The sequence below is a fragment of the Schistocerca nitens genome, chromosome 9 (assembly GCF_023898315.1).
Source record: "Schistocerca nitens isolate TAMUIC-IGC-003100 chromosome 9, iqSchNite1.1, whole genome shotgun sequence".
NCBI lineage: Eukaryota > Metazoa > Arthropoda > Insecta > Orthoptera > Acrididae > Schistocerca > Schistocerca nitens.
This window is the reverse complement of record NC_064622.1, coordinates 274,501,635-274,519,310: the sequence shown is the minus strand read 5'-3', so window position 1 is coordinate 274,519,310 and position 17,676 is coordinate 274,501,635. Positions and strand designations below refer to the sequence as shown.

The window sequence follows — 17,676 nt, the reverse complement described above, 5'->3', positions numbered from 1 at the left end:
TGATTTTTTATTGAAAAGAATTTGCATGGGACAAACTTTGCACACATTTTCTCTACTTCAAAACATTCTAGAGAATGTCTGTTGTTTACAACTGACAATATTATGAAACAGATGGATTGCTACTAACCAAATAGCGGAGATAAAGAGTTGCCAACAGGCACAATGAAAAGACTGCTAAACAAGTAAGCTTTTGGCCAAAAGACCTTCTTCTGAATTACACAACATGCACAGACACATTCACTCAAATGCAACTCTCTCTCTCTCTCTCTCTCTCTCTCTCTCTCTCTCTCTCTCTCTCTCACACACACACACACACACACACACGACCAGTCTCTGGCTGCTGAGGCTATATGGTGAGTAGTAATCTATCCATTTCATAATACTGCCATTATTCCATCCCAAATTTTCCAATATTTGTTGTTCATAATTGTTAGTTCAAGCTGCAAGAATAGTGGGAATAAAATTAGTCTTGGTACCTTTTGAGCAGACAGTGTAGTGTAAAAGTCTGATGTTTCAGCCATTTTGCAGGTCACCTTAGTCAGAGTTAGGGTTATAAATTTATGTCGCAGCAGCATACTAATTAGCTCAACAGAGTTACTGAAACTGATAATGGCCATGGAAGCCAATGGTCATGCATTTTTGAGTGCAGTATATTTTAACTTACATCTTCATCTAAAGGCACTATTTGATGTGAGCCATCTGTAGTAACAAGCACTGCTGCATGTCTCATGGGGCACACAAGGAACATTTTGTCATTACGAGGGTTGAACTGCACCTGAAAAACAATAAAGATAATTACATTGTTTTAAATAGAGGGTTTGCTAAAATGACTGCAAGTTCCCTGAAATACACAGTTATATAACACAAAGAACGTGCCAATCATACGGCAATGTCTTATACCTGAGGCATTAGGCATAAAAGGCATGGTTACGCATTACCAGCTAAAAACTGCTTTGCTCCCTAACCAAGTGTGAGATCTGAAGTTTGCTGCACTGAAAACATACGATGTAAGAGGTCCCTTGCTTTGTGACTACTCTCATCACTTTTCAACAGAATACCACAGTTGTACTCAGCAAGTGTGTAAGTAGCAGTTGATTTGCACCTCTATTGTTTTACACCTTTTTGTATGCTGAATATGAGTTCTCTACAAGTTTTCAGCAGTACAAAAAATTTTTAGAGTTACATTTTTACGAGTAAACAAGGTTGTAATTTGTTGCCAAGGTTGTTTCTAGTTAAAGAAAAAAAGTGGCCAGTGACTAAGGTAGTATTTTGTCACAAGTGTGTATCACATGGATGTATGCAATATTGTGAAACATTTATTGACATTTATTTCATATATACCACATGCGCAATGACTGAATGCTGCACATTAATAAGACAAAGAGAAGAAAAGCCTCACTATGGAGTTTACATCTGAGTCAGACAAAGAATATCCACTGCAGCAGAGAAACACGTGGAACTGACAAGCATGCCAGAAGCAGAACTTCAAATAAGACATTATTTTTACAGTGCAAATGTTTCTGTGTTTCTGCACTGATCTTAAAATGGTACATCTTTGTGTGTATGGGTGTTGATCAGTAGGGGAAAGGTCAGTTATGATGGTTTCTTCAACAATGAACACATCGCATCAAGAGAATTTTTAATATTACTGTAAGTACATTATGAAATTAAAGTCCATCAGAACAATGATAAACTACTGTGATTGCTCTGTGAATGTTAAGCTGATGCCTACTGAAACTGAAATTACAAATTCTGCAAAACTGCAATCAAGAGAATCTTTAAAAGCACAAATTGCCATGATCAATTACAGTGTTTCAGCGTAGTATAGACAAGGGTATACTGGAGTCTTTCACAAACAAATTTCTTTCTCCATAGTGACTGCGATCTTAGTCACCAGGTACAGTCTGAATAATGTCTGATTTTTGAAGTTGTCTGTGGTGACATCAAGCTGGAGATATCCAGCCTTGGCTCTGTTTGGAGATCTCATGTGCAACTCAAACCCGAGGTCCTCCAGCTCTTCTTTAAGGTGATCAGGTTGCATCGTCAGTGGTATGTTGCAAAATACAGCCTTGATCACCTTTCTGTGTGCATGCCATAATCATAAAATGGTCACTGGTTTGCCGCCTCACCCATCATGTGGCTTTAGTCACCATCACCACAGTTGTGGATGTTGATCCACACCAGTCTTTTCCCGCAGATTTCCCAGTAAAGGCTTCCTTGACCCATTGTGAGACAGTCTACAGAAATCTTTGGTACTTGTCTACCTGAATACCTGTGGTGGACTCTGCTCCTTCCGCCTGGAAGGTTGTTGGCTGTGAGAATTAGGGCCAAGATCTTCACCTGCAGTAACTAATGCACAACTGTGCCAGTAAAATTTTAAATAATGACATAAATGTCTGATTTCTGGGCTTGAAATTCTCCTAAATGGCTCATCCTCAATGTGTGTATTTTTAAATGAGAGTCTAACACTCTGTGATTTAAGAAATTCATTGCACATTCTCACACGTAACATAATTCCTATTGCGTAAAAGGGAATTTACTTTGAAAGTAATGCTTTTCAAATCACCATTCACAATATTTTCCAGCGATCTGCCAGAAATAGTTCATTTTAGCAGTTGCCAGAGTGCCAGAAAACAGGCATTATTGTGTGAGTACAGCTACAATGACATAGGAAGTCCATATATTTGTACATGTAAAACATTAAAGAGATCTTAAATTATGTCATAAAAGAAACAAGAGTATCCTCTGGGATACTCCAAGAGCATCAGAATTCGGTAAACCATACTAAAATGCATAATTTGGTTTAAAATACAGATTCGGGTGTCCAGATACAAAATGAAGTAGGCCTCAACCTGATATTGCGCTTTTCAGTGTGGTTTTTGAGATTTAAATTTTCCTAGAGTACCAGTACTGTATCTGATGTTTCCATCTTTATTATGTCATATCGCCAAACGTACCAGAAAATGAAATTCAGTGAACAGTTGGAACTAGCCAATAGTGAGGAATGAAACACTTTTTTTTCCAAGTAAATTGACTGCCTCAGCAGAAAAGAAGATTAAAAGCCAAATTTCTTTAAATTTTGAAAATTTATTGGCTGTGATCCAGCAACCATATGCTATTTAATTACAGAGCCGTAGTGGCTGTATATACATTCTGTAACCATTCTGGGAGATGAAGAAGCTTGCACAGGATAGAGTAGCATGGAGAGCTGCATCAAACCAGTCTCAGGACTGAAGACAACAACAACAACAACAACAACCAAATTTCTTTAGCAAACTGACAAAAAAAAAATTTCATTGTTGCGCAACGCGATTAATGCTTGACTGTTAAAAAGGTGGAAATAAAATAAAATGTGAAACTAATAATGTATTTTAGCCTTCCGTAATAATGTGGATGTATTTTATTTAATTCACTTGATAGCTCCCAGCCACAGAATCAATTTTGTTTTCATTTGACGTGAGAGCTGTAATCGGAGAGAAATCAGCAAAATCACTACATGTAAATATGGGTCACATGACCTTCCGTAATAATGTGGATGTATTTTATTTAATTCACTTGATAGCTCCCAGCCACAGAATCAATTTTGTTTTCATTTGACGTGAGAGCTGTAATCGGAGAGAAATCAGCAAAATCACTAAATGTAAATATGGGTCACATGAGACTATCCCCCTGCGCACTACAACTCAAGACTGCTCTGCAAATTCTGGTAGCTTGGGCACAACAGAAAAGATTTTCCGGGTAGCATCTGGCTGCTTGCTGCTATTGCCTATACAGCTAACAGCCACACTTCATATAGCTAGAAATGAGAGAAGGCACTGCTCATATGCATCTCAACTGCACAAGCGCATGAGCCCGCTGGCAACTACTCAAATGAATCTAATGTAAAAAGTTGTGATGTCAAGTTCATCAGAAGCATTTTGTTTTATGAAGCATTGCATAGTCTTCATCCTCAGCCCTTTGACACATTTTGCTGTTGGCAGCCACTTGTGTGAACACTGTGTTCTGTTGTTGTATATGGTGCATTTCCCTTGTAACCTAAGTTTTACTTTCGTTATTTTCTCTTTTTTATGTTTCACTGCTGCAGTGGTATTCCCCAGCAGCAGGTTACAGTAAGTCTTTGTTAGATTATTGGTTATTACCAGTCAAAGTTAAAAAAATTAACTGAAAAGCAAAACAATGAAAACCTGGATTTCTAAAAAATTCCCAGGTTTATCCCAGATGAAAACATTTCCCAGGTTTTTCCTGGATTTCTCGGCGCGTATACACCCTGTTAGAGCAACATGAGCAGGCTCCTCCAACCACCTTGGATTTTGACGATCTAACATGGCAAGTGGACAGAATTGGGCACGACATTCCTCAAGAGGACATCCAACAACTGTCAATTAATGCTACGCCGAATTAGTACCTGCATAAGGGCAACAGGTGGACCAATACATTAATGACTTATTACTCAATTTCTGAAGCTCTTCCTCTCATCCAATTTTTCTCAAAGTTTAATCATTTGTTTGTCCGTAAATGTACATCACATCTACTGGTTTCCGTCTCATTCCGATAGTTCCTCCGCCGTGCATCGTTTTTGTCGTCTTAGAGTGAACATTCTTTCCTTTTTCTGTTCTCTTTTCATCCTGCTGAAATAATTCCTAAAATTTTAGGTCCAGATTCAACAGTATTTTCAAACACATGCGTACATCAGCCAGGCTCTAGCTATTTTTGCACCAGGAGCAGCTGAGAAGATGGCACTCTCCATCAGTCATTAAAAAATGAGTGTACTCTTTGTTTTCCTTACCTTGAGGATTGGTGATGGAAAACGATACTTCTGGTCACATTCTCCAGACAAAACATCCCAGGTGCAAACATTATTGTCTGTTGAAGCACTAAGCAGCTTATGACCATTCCTTGACCAACTGAAATGTGCAAAAATAAAAACAGGCCATAACATTATAAGGGGATTTAAAAGATAAACTTTTATGATCTACATTTATGTAGAAAAAATGTAATACGTTTGTGTGTCCCAATAGCGCACTAAGTGATCATATTTGGTTGCATCCGTTCATATACTGCTATGAACTACACTAAAATATGAGGCTGAAACAGGGTAGTTAAAAAGATAAAAAATGTAAAACTCTGCTTGTGTGAGAAATCTGTACACGTAACATGGATTTAGAGGTCTGTCATTGTGGTTATATAAATATCTAGACATCTCATAAAAGTCTAGTTATCATGTAAAGTGTAGATATCATATAAAAGTCTACATCAGGGCTGGTGTGGTACTTATATGTTCTGTGCAGCAATGTTGCCAATGCTCACAATGAGGTATGATGGGAAGGAAATGGGCCTGTTTGCTACTGTGTCTATGCAGCCAACGGGAGAGCGGGAGACACAATCTTTTGAAGGAATACTGTGGCATTCTCCCATTATCATCTCATTCTCCCATCATTATCTCACAACCTCTGAAACCTTTACACATTCACAAGAAACAGGCAAATATTTTATTAATTTAATTTAAGCTGTACTGTTAGATCACTACCTAACCATAAACTCATAATTCATGAAATATTCGGAAGAAACAAATATATGAGACAATGACGAGTATAAATTTAATGCTTGCAAGTAAAACTGATGTACTGCAACTGAACCTAGGTGTCGAGCTAAGCCAGTGATCAGACCGTTACCACAACCAAGTTCTTTTTTTTTTTTTTTATTTTTTTTTAAATTTTAGATTTCTTATTTGTTGGCTTTGCCAACTCACAACCAAACAGTTAGGCCTACATTCCAACCTAGCCCAAAACTCAAGCTAATGTACAGTTAAGTTTGTCACCACCTTTCAGCTCCCAAATTCCTTGGCTTTTCCAACTCACAACCGAACATTCCAATGTAAGGGTCATTACCACAAAAAGAAATCTTTCTTGTCCCAGCACAATACGTGAAGCAAAAATCTATACAGGCTATTAAATCTATATAAAAATTATTAAGATATACTACACTGACAAAAATTTTATGATGTAATTTTAAAAACTGACCACAGAATGGACTGCCCCAGCTCCAGTATGCACAGTTGTAACGAGTTCAAAATAAATTTCTTAAGTAAATATTAAAATATTATTTTCTAAAATACACTCCTGGAAATGGAAAAAAGAACACATTGACACCGGTGTGTCAGACCCACCATACTTGCTCCGGACACTGCGAGAGGGCTGTACAAGCAATGATCACACGCACGGCACAGCGGACACACCAGGAACCGCGGTGTTGGCCGTTGAATGGCGCTAGCTGCGCAGCATTTGTGCACCGCCGCCGTCAGTGTCAGCCAGTTTGCCGTGGCATACGGAGCTCCATCGCAGTCTTTAACACTGGTAGCATGCCGCGACAGCGTGGACGTGAACCATATGTGCAGTTGATGGACTTTGAGCGAGGGCGTATAGTGGGCATGCGGGAGGCCGGGTGGACGTACCGCCGAATTGCTCAACACGTGGGGCGTGAGGTCTCCACAGTACATCGATGTTGTCGCCAAAGGTCGGCGGAAGGTGCACGTGCCCGTCGACCTGGGACCGGACCGCAGCGACGCACGGATGCACGCCAAGACCGTAGGATCCTACGCAGTGCCGTAGGGGACCGCACCGCCACTTCCCAGCAAATTAGGGACACTGTTGCTCCTGGGGTATCGGCGAGGACCATTCGCAACCGTCTCCATGAAGCTGGGCTACGGTCCCGCACACCGTTAGGCCGTCTTCCGCTCACACCCCAACATCGTGCAGCCCGCATCCAGTGGTGTCGCGACAGGCGTGAATGGAGGGACGAATGGAGACGTGTCGTCTTCAGCGATGAGAGTCGCTTCTGCCTTGGTGCCAATGATGGTCGTATGCGTGTTTGGCGCCGTGCAGGTGAGCGCCACAATCAGAACTGCATATGACCGAGGCTCACAGGGCCAATACCCGGCATCATGGTGTGGGGAGCGATCTCCTACACTGGCCGTACACCACTGGTGATCGTCGAAGGGACACTGAACAGTGCACGGTACATCCAAACCGTCATCGAACCCATCGTTCTACCATTCCTAGACCGGCAAGGGAACTTGCTGTTCCAACAGGACAATGCACGTCCGCATGTATCCCGTGCCACCCAACGTGCTCTAGAAGGTGTAAGTCAACTACCCTGGCCAGCAAGCTCTCCGGATCTGTCCCCCATTGAGCATGTTTGGGACTGGATGAAGCGTCGTCTCACGCGGTCTGCACGTCCAGCACAAACGCTGGTCCAACTGAGGCGCCAGGTGGAAATGGCATGGCAAGCCGTTCCACAGGACTACATCCAGCATCTCTACGATCGTCTCCATGGGAGAATAGCAGCCTGCATTGCTGCGAAAGGTGGATATACACTGTACTAGTGCCGACATTGTGCATGCTTTGTTGCCTGTGTCTATGTGCCTGTGGTTCTGTCAGTGTGATCATGTGATGTATCTGACCCCAGGAATGTGTCAATAAAGTTTCCCCTTCCTGGGACAATGAATTCACGGTGTTCTTATTTCAATTTCCAGGAGTGTACATACTTTAACTTAAAAAGAAATTGCAAAAGGGACTACGTTTTACAATATTCTAAACTCATGTCCCCAAATTTTATGTTGTGTTCACAGACACAAATGGTAATTGCTATAGTCACACCAGAGGGCAGCAGTAGTATTTTTATAATATTGACGAAGACTAGCAAGCAGCCATTTTGTCAAAAGACATTACTGTATGTAGTTGATGACTTGCTTGGGAGAGGAAAGGTTGCTATTAAGGTAAATTTTTTTCCATGGTTATCTTCATTGTGTCACATCTGCACCCATGACCACTTTACATTTAGATGTAAAATAACATGTAATCATTTATCAATCAAAGGTATTGTTAATTTGTTTAAATTAATTATATAACATATTATTTATAAATTTAATGTAACTGTTTAAATTCAAAATTTTAGAAAATCTTTCATGCCCGTAGACATCACATCCATGGATATGGTGTGTCCACAGGTATGACATTCACGTTGATGGATGTAACAAACATTAAGTCAGGCTACAAAACTTTGCACTTTTTCTTACTTTATAATCCATAATTTCTGAGTGTAATACATTACCTTATACTATAACTAAATATGCTTAATTGTAATAAGTCATTGTAAGAGCTAATTTTTTCACTGCACTTTATTTACTTTGCATATGATGTAGGACTGCATTATTTTATTACATATTATCAAATAAAAACCATCATATTGAAAATATTTAAGTGGAACCTATGCATGTGTACATTTTAGATAGGTATCTCACAAAACAAGGAAGGGAATGCTGCTGTGATTGTTACATTTGATGTTATTAATAGGGGTAAAAAGATACTTATAATTCATAAACTTTCAAATTTCAGTCTTTAGGGTATTCAGTAAAAGCATTGTTTTCATGGGATGTGAGAGTTCTGAATGCAAAAATATTTTAGCTTAAAAGTTTAAAATACAATTAATCAAATTTCTGGAATAAATACAAGTCATACCTATAAAAGAAACAAGCGTAAGTGCCCCAGTATGAGGAGAGAAGGGGAAAGGATTAAAAATTACCCACAAAAACATGTGATACAGAAGATGAGAGAAAGGAAAAACCTGCAAAAACAAAATATCTGACATAGAAAATAGAGAGAGAAGAATGATCAGAAGAGAATGGAGAAACAGGACTATATAACAGGATAACAGGATTTGTTTTAGTGCTTGTTTAGTGCTTAGACATTGACAGGAGCCATCGGGTGGGACGAAAACTACCAGGTGCCACCAAACCTCGTCCAATAATAATTAAATTTATCTCGTACCGAAAAAGGGCAGAGATCTTTACCCAGAAGAAGAAGTTAGCAAGGACAGGGCTTACAATAAGGGAAGATCTGACACATGAACGGCTAAAGATTTTAAACAGTGCCATATCCCATTTCGGTCTTCAGAATGTGTGGACTCAGGATGGCAGAGTAATCATTAAGACAGCAGCTGGAAAGAAGACAGTCACAAACATGACAGAACTGAATAGTATTAAGTGAAGCTACTCGAGCCAAAAGTGCAAACTTAACACCATTTGCAAATTGTAACAGCCCTATACTCAGATATAGTCTTGTAATTTTATTAATTTTTTAATTATACCCATATTTGTACCTTCAACTAATTGTTTTTGTAACTGTATTAACTTTTCACTATTTTTTTGTGTCTGTAGCTCTAACCATTACTTAATTTTAGTTACTGCTAATACTTTTTTCATTTTCTCAGTTTATTCTCTTCCGTTCTGAATTAGTTCTATTGCAATTATTAGTTTCTCCTTTAGTTCGTTAATCACCCATCCCTTCGGTTTAAATTGTTCATAACAAAAATCACTATCAGTATCACTATAGCAAATTTCAGTCTAATTGTAGCTTCCTACGATAATCACTACCAGCATCACTTTAGTAAATTTCAATTTAATTCTAGCTTCCTACGATAATCTATTAATTATTAAGCTTACTTCTCTCTGCTGGCAGCATCGGCCTCTTAAATCACTCCCTTTTCCCTTATTTCCACCCTAAGCTGTTTCAAATACGCTAATTACATTTCTCCTCGTACGACAGAGGATACACAGTGACACACAGCCGTCACTATTTTGGTCATATTCTCCTTGCACCGAATACCACTAATCCATTTTCTATACTCCCACAACCTCAGGAAATCTCTAGCAGTCGCCTTTCTTTCGGCACTCGCGGTGTCACACACAGGGCGCGCAAAATCTCGGACACCCCTGTGTTATGTCACTTGGCGGAAGCAGCGGCCAGTGCCCCTCGCGGCAGGTAGTGCCTAACAAAGGGACAAACCAGTCTGCCACCCTAGTTCAAGCTGCCCAGCGGAACGCGTCAGAGCTTTTAGCAGCTCACTGCAACATCCAGTCTTTACCTGCACATTACGAAGAACTTAGCCTCCTCTTCAACCAACTAAACTACCACGTAATCCTCTTATCCGAAACGTGGTTGAAACCACACATATCCTCTGCATCTATTCATCTCCCAGGGTACACATTTCTTAGGGCAGACAGATCAAAAAAGCGAGGTGGCGGCGTCGGCGCGTATATACGAACAGATCTCAAAGCGAAAGTCTTATGTACGTCAAATCCTGCTGAAGAAAAAGAGGCTGAATTCATGTTCATTGAAATAAATATACAAAGTCGGAAATTCTTGACTGGCGTCGTGTACAAGCCGCCAAAAATAAGCTCAATGAGTTCCTTCCAGTCGGAATTACATTCACTTCAGTGTCAATACGAACATGTCATCGTAATGGGTGACTTGAACATAGACCTGCTAAGAGACACTCCCTCCGCAATAAACCTAAGAAGACTGTTTAGTTGCAATAGCATGAACATTCTTCCATTACAACCTACACACCATACGGCGCACAGTCATACTCTTATAGACGTAATCGCAACGAAACAGACTGACAAAGTAAGAGATGTTGGTCAAACATCGGCCCCTGGCCTCTCAGCACATGATGTAATATTCCTGGCCTACTCTGTGCAGCCCCCAAGGATCAAATCGCGTTACATAACTTGTAGGAACATGAAACGTATTGACCTTGACGCTCTAACAGCTGATTGCTCAGAAATCTCATGGCATCAAATAATCAGAAAACCCACAATCGACGGAAAAATTAATGAACTTGGTGATAAACTCACTGCCCTCTATGACAAACATGCACCTGTGCGCACAATCCGTGTAAGAAAATCTCCTGCTCCATGGCTGACAGCTGAATTACGTCAAATGATGACTAATAGGGATGCTGCCCACAGGCGTTTCAAGGCAGATCCGAAACCCGAGAGTTTCGAAGAATATAGAAAGCTACGGAACAGAGTGAAACAATGCATTCGCAATGCTAAAATCAGGCACGCTCGCTCCCTTGTATGCAGCGATCTGATGCCCACGACTCTATGGAAGAATCTCCGTAGCTTGGGGGTCGGAAAGGCAAAGTCGGAAACCACTTTTCATGTGTCAGCTAACGAATTAAATGAATTCTTCTCTGCACCTCTGAATACCAGCACAGCTGATAATTACCGTCCACAAGAATCCCTAAACAGGATAACTAACAACGATACCTTCCATCTAAAACATGTAACAACAAATACGGCAAGAAAAGCAATAATGAGAATCTCTTCTGATGCAATAGGCAACGACAGTATCGGTATAACCATGATTAAGAATGTTGCCGATATCTTAGTGCCTGTCTTAACTGACATATTTAATTTTTCCCTCGTGAACGGAATATATCCCACTGCATGGAAAAGAAGCCTAATTCGACCCATCCCTAAGATCGAAAACCCGCAACTGCCTAGTGATTACCGACCAATTAGCATACTGCCTGCTGTTTCCAAAGCACTTGAATATATTGTTCATGACCAAATCACTGAACACTTGCATGAATTCAGCCTATATGACAATTTTCAATCCGGTTTCCGTAAACATCACAGCACAAACACTGCTCTAATTAAAGTAACTGATGACCTGAAATATGCCATCGACAATCGAAAGGCAACAATATTGACGCTACTGGACTTCAGCAAAGCTTTTGACATAATGCTCAGAAAAATGCAACAGCTTAATTTCTCTGAAAGTGCAATGAGATGGTTTGAAAGCTACTTAAAAGACAGACAGCAATGTGTTGTCTGCGTAAATGAAAAATCTTCCTGGAAACATGTTTCCTCGGGAGTGCCACAAGGATCAGTCTTAGGACCACTTTTGTTTTCTTTATATGTCAACGATATTTCATCGGTTCTGTCCTCCTGTAAATATCATTTCTATGCCGACGACCTCCAGCTCTACCTAAGCATCAGACCTGAAGATGTAAACACTGCAATCGCTCAGATGAATGATGATCTGTCTTCAGTAGTGACATGGGCGAAAAACCTGGGGCTTAAACTAAATGCAAAAAAGACGCAAGTAATCTTAATAGCCCATCAGAAATTAATAAGTTCAGATTTCCGCGAACGGCTACCTCCTATTCTGCTCGACGGTACTCCAATACCATATCAGAAAACAGTGAAGAACTTGGGTGTAACTTTGGATGAGCATCTCAACTGGGTGGAGAATACAGTCGCAGTGTGCCGAAAGACGTCTGCTTGTCTCTATGCTCTCAAAAAGTTTCGGAACATATTTCCACAGGACTTGAAACGCCAGCTCGTGCAAGCACTCGTTCTACCGAACCTCCACTATTGTGATGTGATTCAACAAGGCATGAGCAGTGAAAACAAAAGACGGCTAGAGCTAACCATGAATGCCTGTGTGCGTTACACCTGCAACATTCGCCGATACGATCATGTTAGTGCTTCATACTCCCAGCTAGGGTGGCTGCGGCCGGACAAATTGCGCGACTACCACACTCTATGTCTACTCCACCGACTCCTCGAGGCGCAAACACCCCAGTACCTTGCTTCAGAGATTAAAAACCTGTCATGTCATCATAATCGAAACACGAGGTCACTCTTATTTGGTATCCTAACTGTGCCCACTCACAAAACAAAAACTTTTGCAAACTCCTTCTCAGTTGCCGCTGTCCACCTCTGGAACAAACTACCCCTTACCTTGCGCAAAATTCAATCTCCTGCTGCTTTTAAGAAGAAGTTGAAGCATTTCCTACTATCATCCTTATAAAGTTCTCCACAAAATTAATGTACAAGGACAATCCCCTCATCTGTCAAATAGCAAAGCTAGCGTCTCCTATGTTGCTCCTGAGATGCCTTCCTCTTCATCCATCTCTATTAGCCACGCAATATTCTTTTCCTTTATATTTCCTTAATTATGTTTCATCATGTCTCTATTCTTCTCCTCCCTTCACCATGAGTCTCCCTCATACTCCCTGCTGCCAGCACTCCCATCTCAAATCTGTCTGTTCAATAATGTCTAATTATAACAGTACTTGTGATCTAAGAATATAAACTCTATATGTATGTATTTTTCCAGGTGTACCTTTCAAATTGTTTATTTCACTTTTTGTACTAGATGTAGTTTAACATGCCTACTAAAACATATGAATGTAAAATAAGTAGAATGCCTGGTTAGATGTAAGAGAGGGCCTGATGGCCCTAATCTTGCCAGGTTAAATAAATCAATAAATAAATAAAATAAATAAATAAATTTAAACTCAACTGTGGTTACAAATAGACTAATAAGTTTGTAACTGAAATATAAGCTCATTTTTGTTTACCAAAGAAAGTACAAGCAATTATCTAATTTATAATCATGTCAGTGTACCAAAATTTCATGTCCATGGACCTATACTGTCACATCTGTGGACATGGACAATCTTTTCTGCCACAATGTGTTTTATTGAACTGGGAAAATTACACAGTTTCATAACAAGTATTATTGTACCATTTTTAAGAAAATAAACATTTTTAATACATTTCATTTTTAAAAAAATTTTTTGCCAAAAGATTGCTTTTTGTGAGAACAACCGATACCCACCACCTTGAGACATAATTGTAAAAAAAAACAGACAAATATTTGTGACAGTGAAAATAATACATTTAATTGCTGCCCATTTCTCTTGCAGCAATTTAAGCTGTGGTATTTGGTCCCAACCTAACCACAACATTGCAATTAATGACATGTTAAGGAAAAAACAATCAAATATTTATGACAACAGCTAAGAAGAAAATTGTTTCTACTTCGGAACTAGAAATTCGTTTTCTCCACTTTCATTGGTTACTTGAAAGTATCATCCTATTGGCTACAGGAAACATGTTTTACCTACCTATGAGCAGCAGACAAACACTGCCATGACTATAACTGGCCCTGACTTGAACTGTTACAGTAGGCTTTCATTTCTTTTTCTGTATCTGGTACAGCCCAGAACCTGCATTGCATGTGCAGGCAACCTGACACTTCTCTACCATGTGTAGTGGTTCGTGTCACACGAGAGTAAAAGATGCGTGGCTGAACAAGATATTATTTGTAGCGCATGCGTGCAACTGACTGCGAGAAAACAGCGCTATCACTGACGCTCTCTCTATTCCTTGAACTAAGAGAGCTTTGGTTTGATGTTAATTATTGTGAAAAGATATAGTCTAGCTTCTGATCTTAATGAATATGGACAAATGTATTACTACTTAAGACAGAAGGCAGTGTTGTGAGACTGCCATCTTTAATTGAAAGGCATTTTCTGATTTCAGGTGAGAATAATAAGCCAATATACCAATTCTCAGCAGCATAAACAAGGAGTGCATTACATAAATTATTCCCCATCTTATGGTTTCACATTTTAAAATATTTGTGCATGCTTACGAGACATTTCTTTGGACTCTAGAGGCTCCAACTTGCAAGCTCTATACAATCATTAATTTAAAGACTTTTAAACAAATCCTCTTTGACGGACAGGCTTCCATAGAAAGGAGAATTGGTTGATTGACTGATTAATTGAGAGGGGTTATGGGACCAAATGGTGAGGTCATCAGTCCTGCAATTCTGAAGTTAGTCACAGTGGACAGATCCAGTCAGTGGAGTCAAATTATAAAATAATAAACATTAAAGACACACAGTAAAGGCATAAAAGGTGAGACCAAATCTAAAAACTAGAAATGAAGGGGTCACAAACCGAGAAGACTGCAAAAGAAGTTCCAACCACAACCAACCTGCCCCTGCTCCAAGACTAAAGTAGAACCTTATATCTGGAAATAAAAACCACTTTCACAGAGGAAACTGAAGATCAGTTCAACCATCCGTGAATTGTCTGCTAATATTAAATTTAAGGGATCTGGAAGATGATACTTAGCATGAAGGGACAAATGAAGGGGACATTCCACCAATATGTGAGATATTGTCAGCCTGGCTCCACAACCACACTGTGCGGGTGGGTTGTTACATAGGAGGAAACAATGGGTGAGCCGGGTATGGTCAATGTGTAAACGGCATAAAACAGTGGACTCCTTCCGAGTGGAGCAGAAGTAAGAGTGCCAAACTGCCTCGATTGTGTGGAGTTTATTACTATGAGCAGTAGTGCTCTAGATTGCATTCCACTTTTGGGCAAAGAGGGATTTGACATAGATCCGCATATCAGCATCATGAAAGGAAACGGAGTTAAATATCTGCTTCTCTAGCCAAATGGTGAGCCAGTTCTTTCCCTGGGATGCCTACATGACTTGGGACCCAGAGAAAGACAATGAAACAGGCGGCACGCTCAAGGGCAGAGAGATCATGGATAGTACAGACCAAAGGGTGATGAGAGGAGCATCGGTCGAGAGCCTGCAGGCTGCTCATGGAGTCTGAACAAATTAAAACACTGTAGAGGGAGGCCTGAGAAATAAAAAGGAGGGCCCTGTGAATGGCTAGAAGCTCTGCTGTGAACACACTACATTATCCCAGCAATAAATGGTGTTCGAAGCCAGTCTTAACCCGTGGTTGGTTGGTTGGTTTTGGGGAAGGAGACCAGACAGCGTGGTCATCGGTCTCATCGGATTGGGGAAGGATGGGGAAGGAAGTCGGCCGTGCCCTTTCAGAGGAACCATCGTGGCATTTGCCTGGAGTGATTTAGGGAAATCACGGAAAACCTAAATCAGGATGGCCGGACGCGGGATTGAACCGTCGTCCTCCCGAATGCGAGTCCAGTGTCTAACCACTGCGCCACCTCGCTCGGTCTTAACCCGTGGTCTAGGCACCACCCAAGGGGGTGGTAGTACGGGAGGAAAGACATGGAGTGCAGTCCAGTGAGTGGAGATCCGACAGGGGGAAGTGAGACACAGGCCAACCGTCAATCCCACCCAAGAGCGGGTGATATGAGGGAGACATCCGTGGTTGGCAAAGAGCACAGGGTACACAGAATGGTCAGGGAATTGGCGAATGGTGATTGTGTAAGAAACAAGGAGTTGGCTCCATCGTATGTGTAGAGGGGAAATCCCCCCTTCGGTGAGGAGACTATCAACAGGACTAATGTGAAACACCAATAGCCAGATGCACCCCACAATGATGGACAGGGTCAAGCAGTTTCAAAGTGGAAGGAGTTGCTGAGCCATAAACCTGACTACCATAATCTAGTCCGGGCTACATGTAGTCTACAGGTGGCGAATGTGGGGCAGCCCTGTCAGCTTGTTATAAAAAATAAGGCCCAAGAAACAGGACTGTGTTACAACATCTAGGAGGTGATGGCCTAAATAAATTTCTGGACTGGGGTGTACTGTAGGTCAACGACAAAAATGCATAACCCGCATTCTGGAGGGAGAAAGCTGAAATCCATGGGAGGTGGCCCACGCAGAGGCCCATTGGATGCCACCTTGGAGCTGGCACTAAGCAGATGCTACCGAGTGGGAGCTGCACCAGATGCAAAAATCGTCAACGTACACCACCGGGGTAACCAGAGGTCCACAACTGATGACAATGAGGAAGTGTGTGACACTTAGCACAGAACCCTGTGGGATATCATTCTCCTGAATCTGAGGGCCGCTGAGGGAAGTGCCAACTTGAACACGGAAGAGCCAGTGAGATAAAAACTCGCACAGATAAAAATCGGAAGGGGATCGTGGAAGCATCAGTCATGGAGGGTTACTAAAATGTGATGGTGCTAAGCCATGTTGTACGCCTTATGTAGGTCAAAGAAGAGCTAGACAAGGAGCCAGCAGTGTGTAAAGGCCTATCAGATGGCTGATTCCAATCTGAGTAAATGGTCAGGTGGAGAGCGTCCTGCTCAAAGCCACAAAAGGCTCCAAGATTTGACTACCCAACATAATCTGAAGCTGACTATCCTCTCAAGCAGTTTACAAAGTACATTCGTCGGGCTAATTGGGTGGTAATTATCAAGAGACTTTGGGTTCTTCCTAGGGTTAAGGATGGGGATAACTATACTGTCCTGTCATTGTGACGGAAAAGCACCCGAGAGCCAAAAGTGGTTGAAGACCCTGAGGAGATGCTGCCCTGGGGTACGCCCAGGTGTTGGATCATCTGGTTGTGGATGGAATCCGGGCTTGGGGCAGTGTCTTTGGAAGAGGTAAGAGCCTGCAACAACTCCCATTCAGTGAAGGGCACATTATAGGGCTCAGGGTGGTGCAGGACGAAACAGAGTGGGGTCTGTTCAACTCTGCATTTCTGCCAGAGAAAGGTAGTAGGATAGGGAAAGGACACCGATGCCGTTGCAAAGTGTGTTGCAAGGTGTTCTGTGAGGACCTATGGATCAGTGCACAGAGCAACCTGGAGGTTAAGACCCTGGACAAGTGACTGTCGCTGGCGACCCAGAAGGCCATGGAGCTTGGACCAAACTTGCGATGAAGAGGCATATGTCCCCAGGGAGGAAACATAGTGCTCCCAGCATTCCAATTACTCCGTTTAATAAGGTTATGAGCCTTAGCATGAAGACGCTTAAAAGCGGGGAGGTTGGTCTGTGAAGGATTTTGCTTAAATTGTTGCAGAGCCCGTTCGCAGTCCTGGACAGCAACAGCGACATCCTCAGTCCTCCACGGTACTGGTCAATGATGAGAGGGATCTGTGGGTAGGGGGACAGCAGGGCCAGCAGCATGAAGAATAGTGGCAGACACCTTGTACAACTGCATCAAGGATTTTGAGAAGGAGCTGTTGAAGTGCACAGTAGACATTTACAAAAGGCCAACTGGCCCTGTGAAATGCCCAACGTGGGGACCTGTCTACCTGGTGACAGCAGGGGAATGATAGAATCACTGGAAAG

At 41.5% G+C, this 17,676-nt stretch overlaps 1 protein-coding gene across 1 annotated transcript in view; it reads right to left on the bottom strand.

The window, feature by feature from the left end:
- Positions 1-17,676, bottom strand: part of LOC126203176 (retinoblastoma-binding protein 5 homolog) — a 77,651-nt gene that overhangs the window by 42,233 nt on the left and 17,742 nt on the right. The window contains exons 4-5 of the mRNA XM_049937417.1: positions 4,787-4,904; positions 665-775 (exon numbers count right to left, since the gene is read on the bottom strand). Coding sequence (XP_049793374.1) covers positions 665-775; positions 4,787-4,904 — 229 coding nt within the window. The remainder of the gene's footprint in view (positions 1-664; positions 776-4,786; positions 4,905-17,676) is intronic.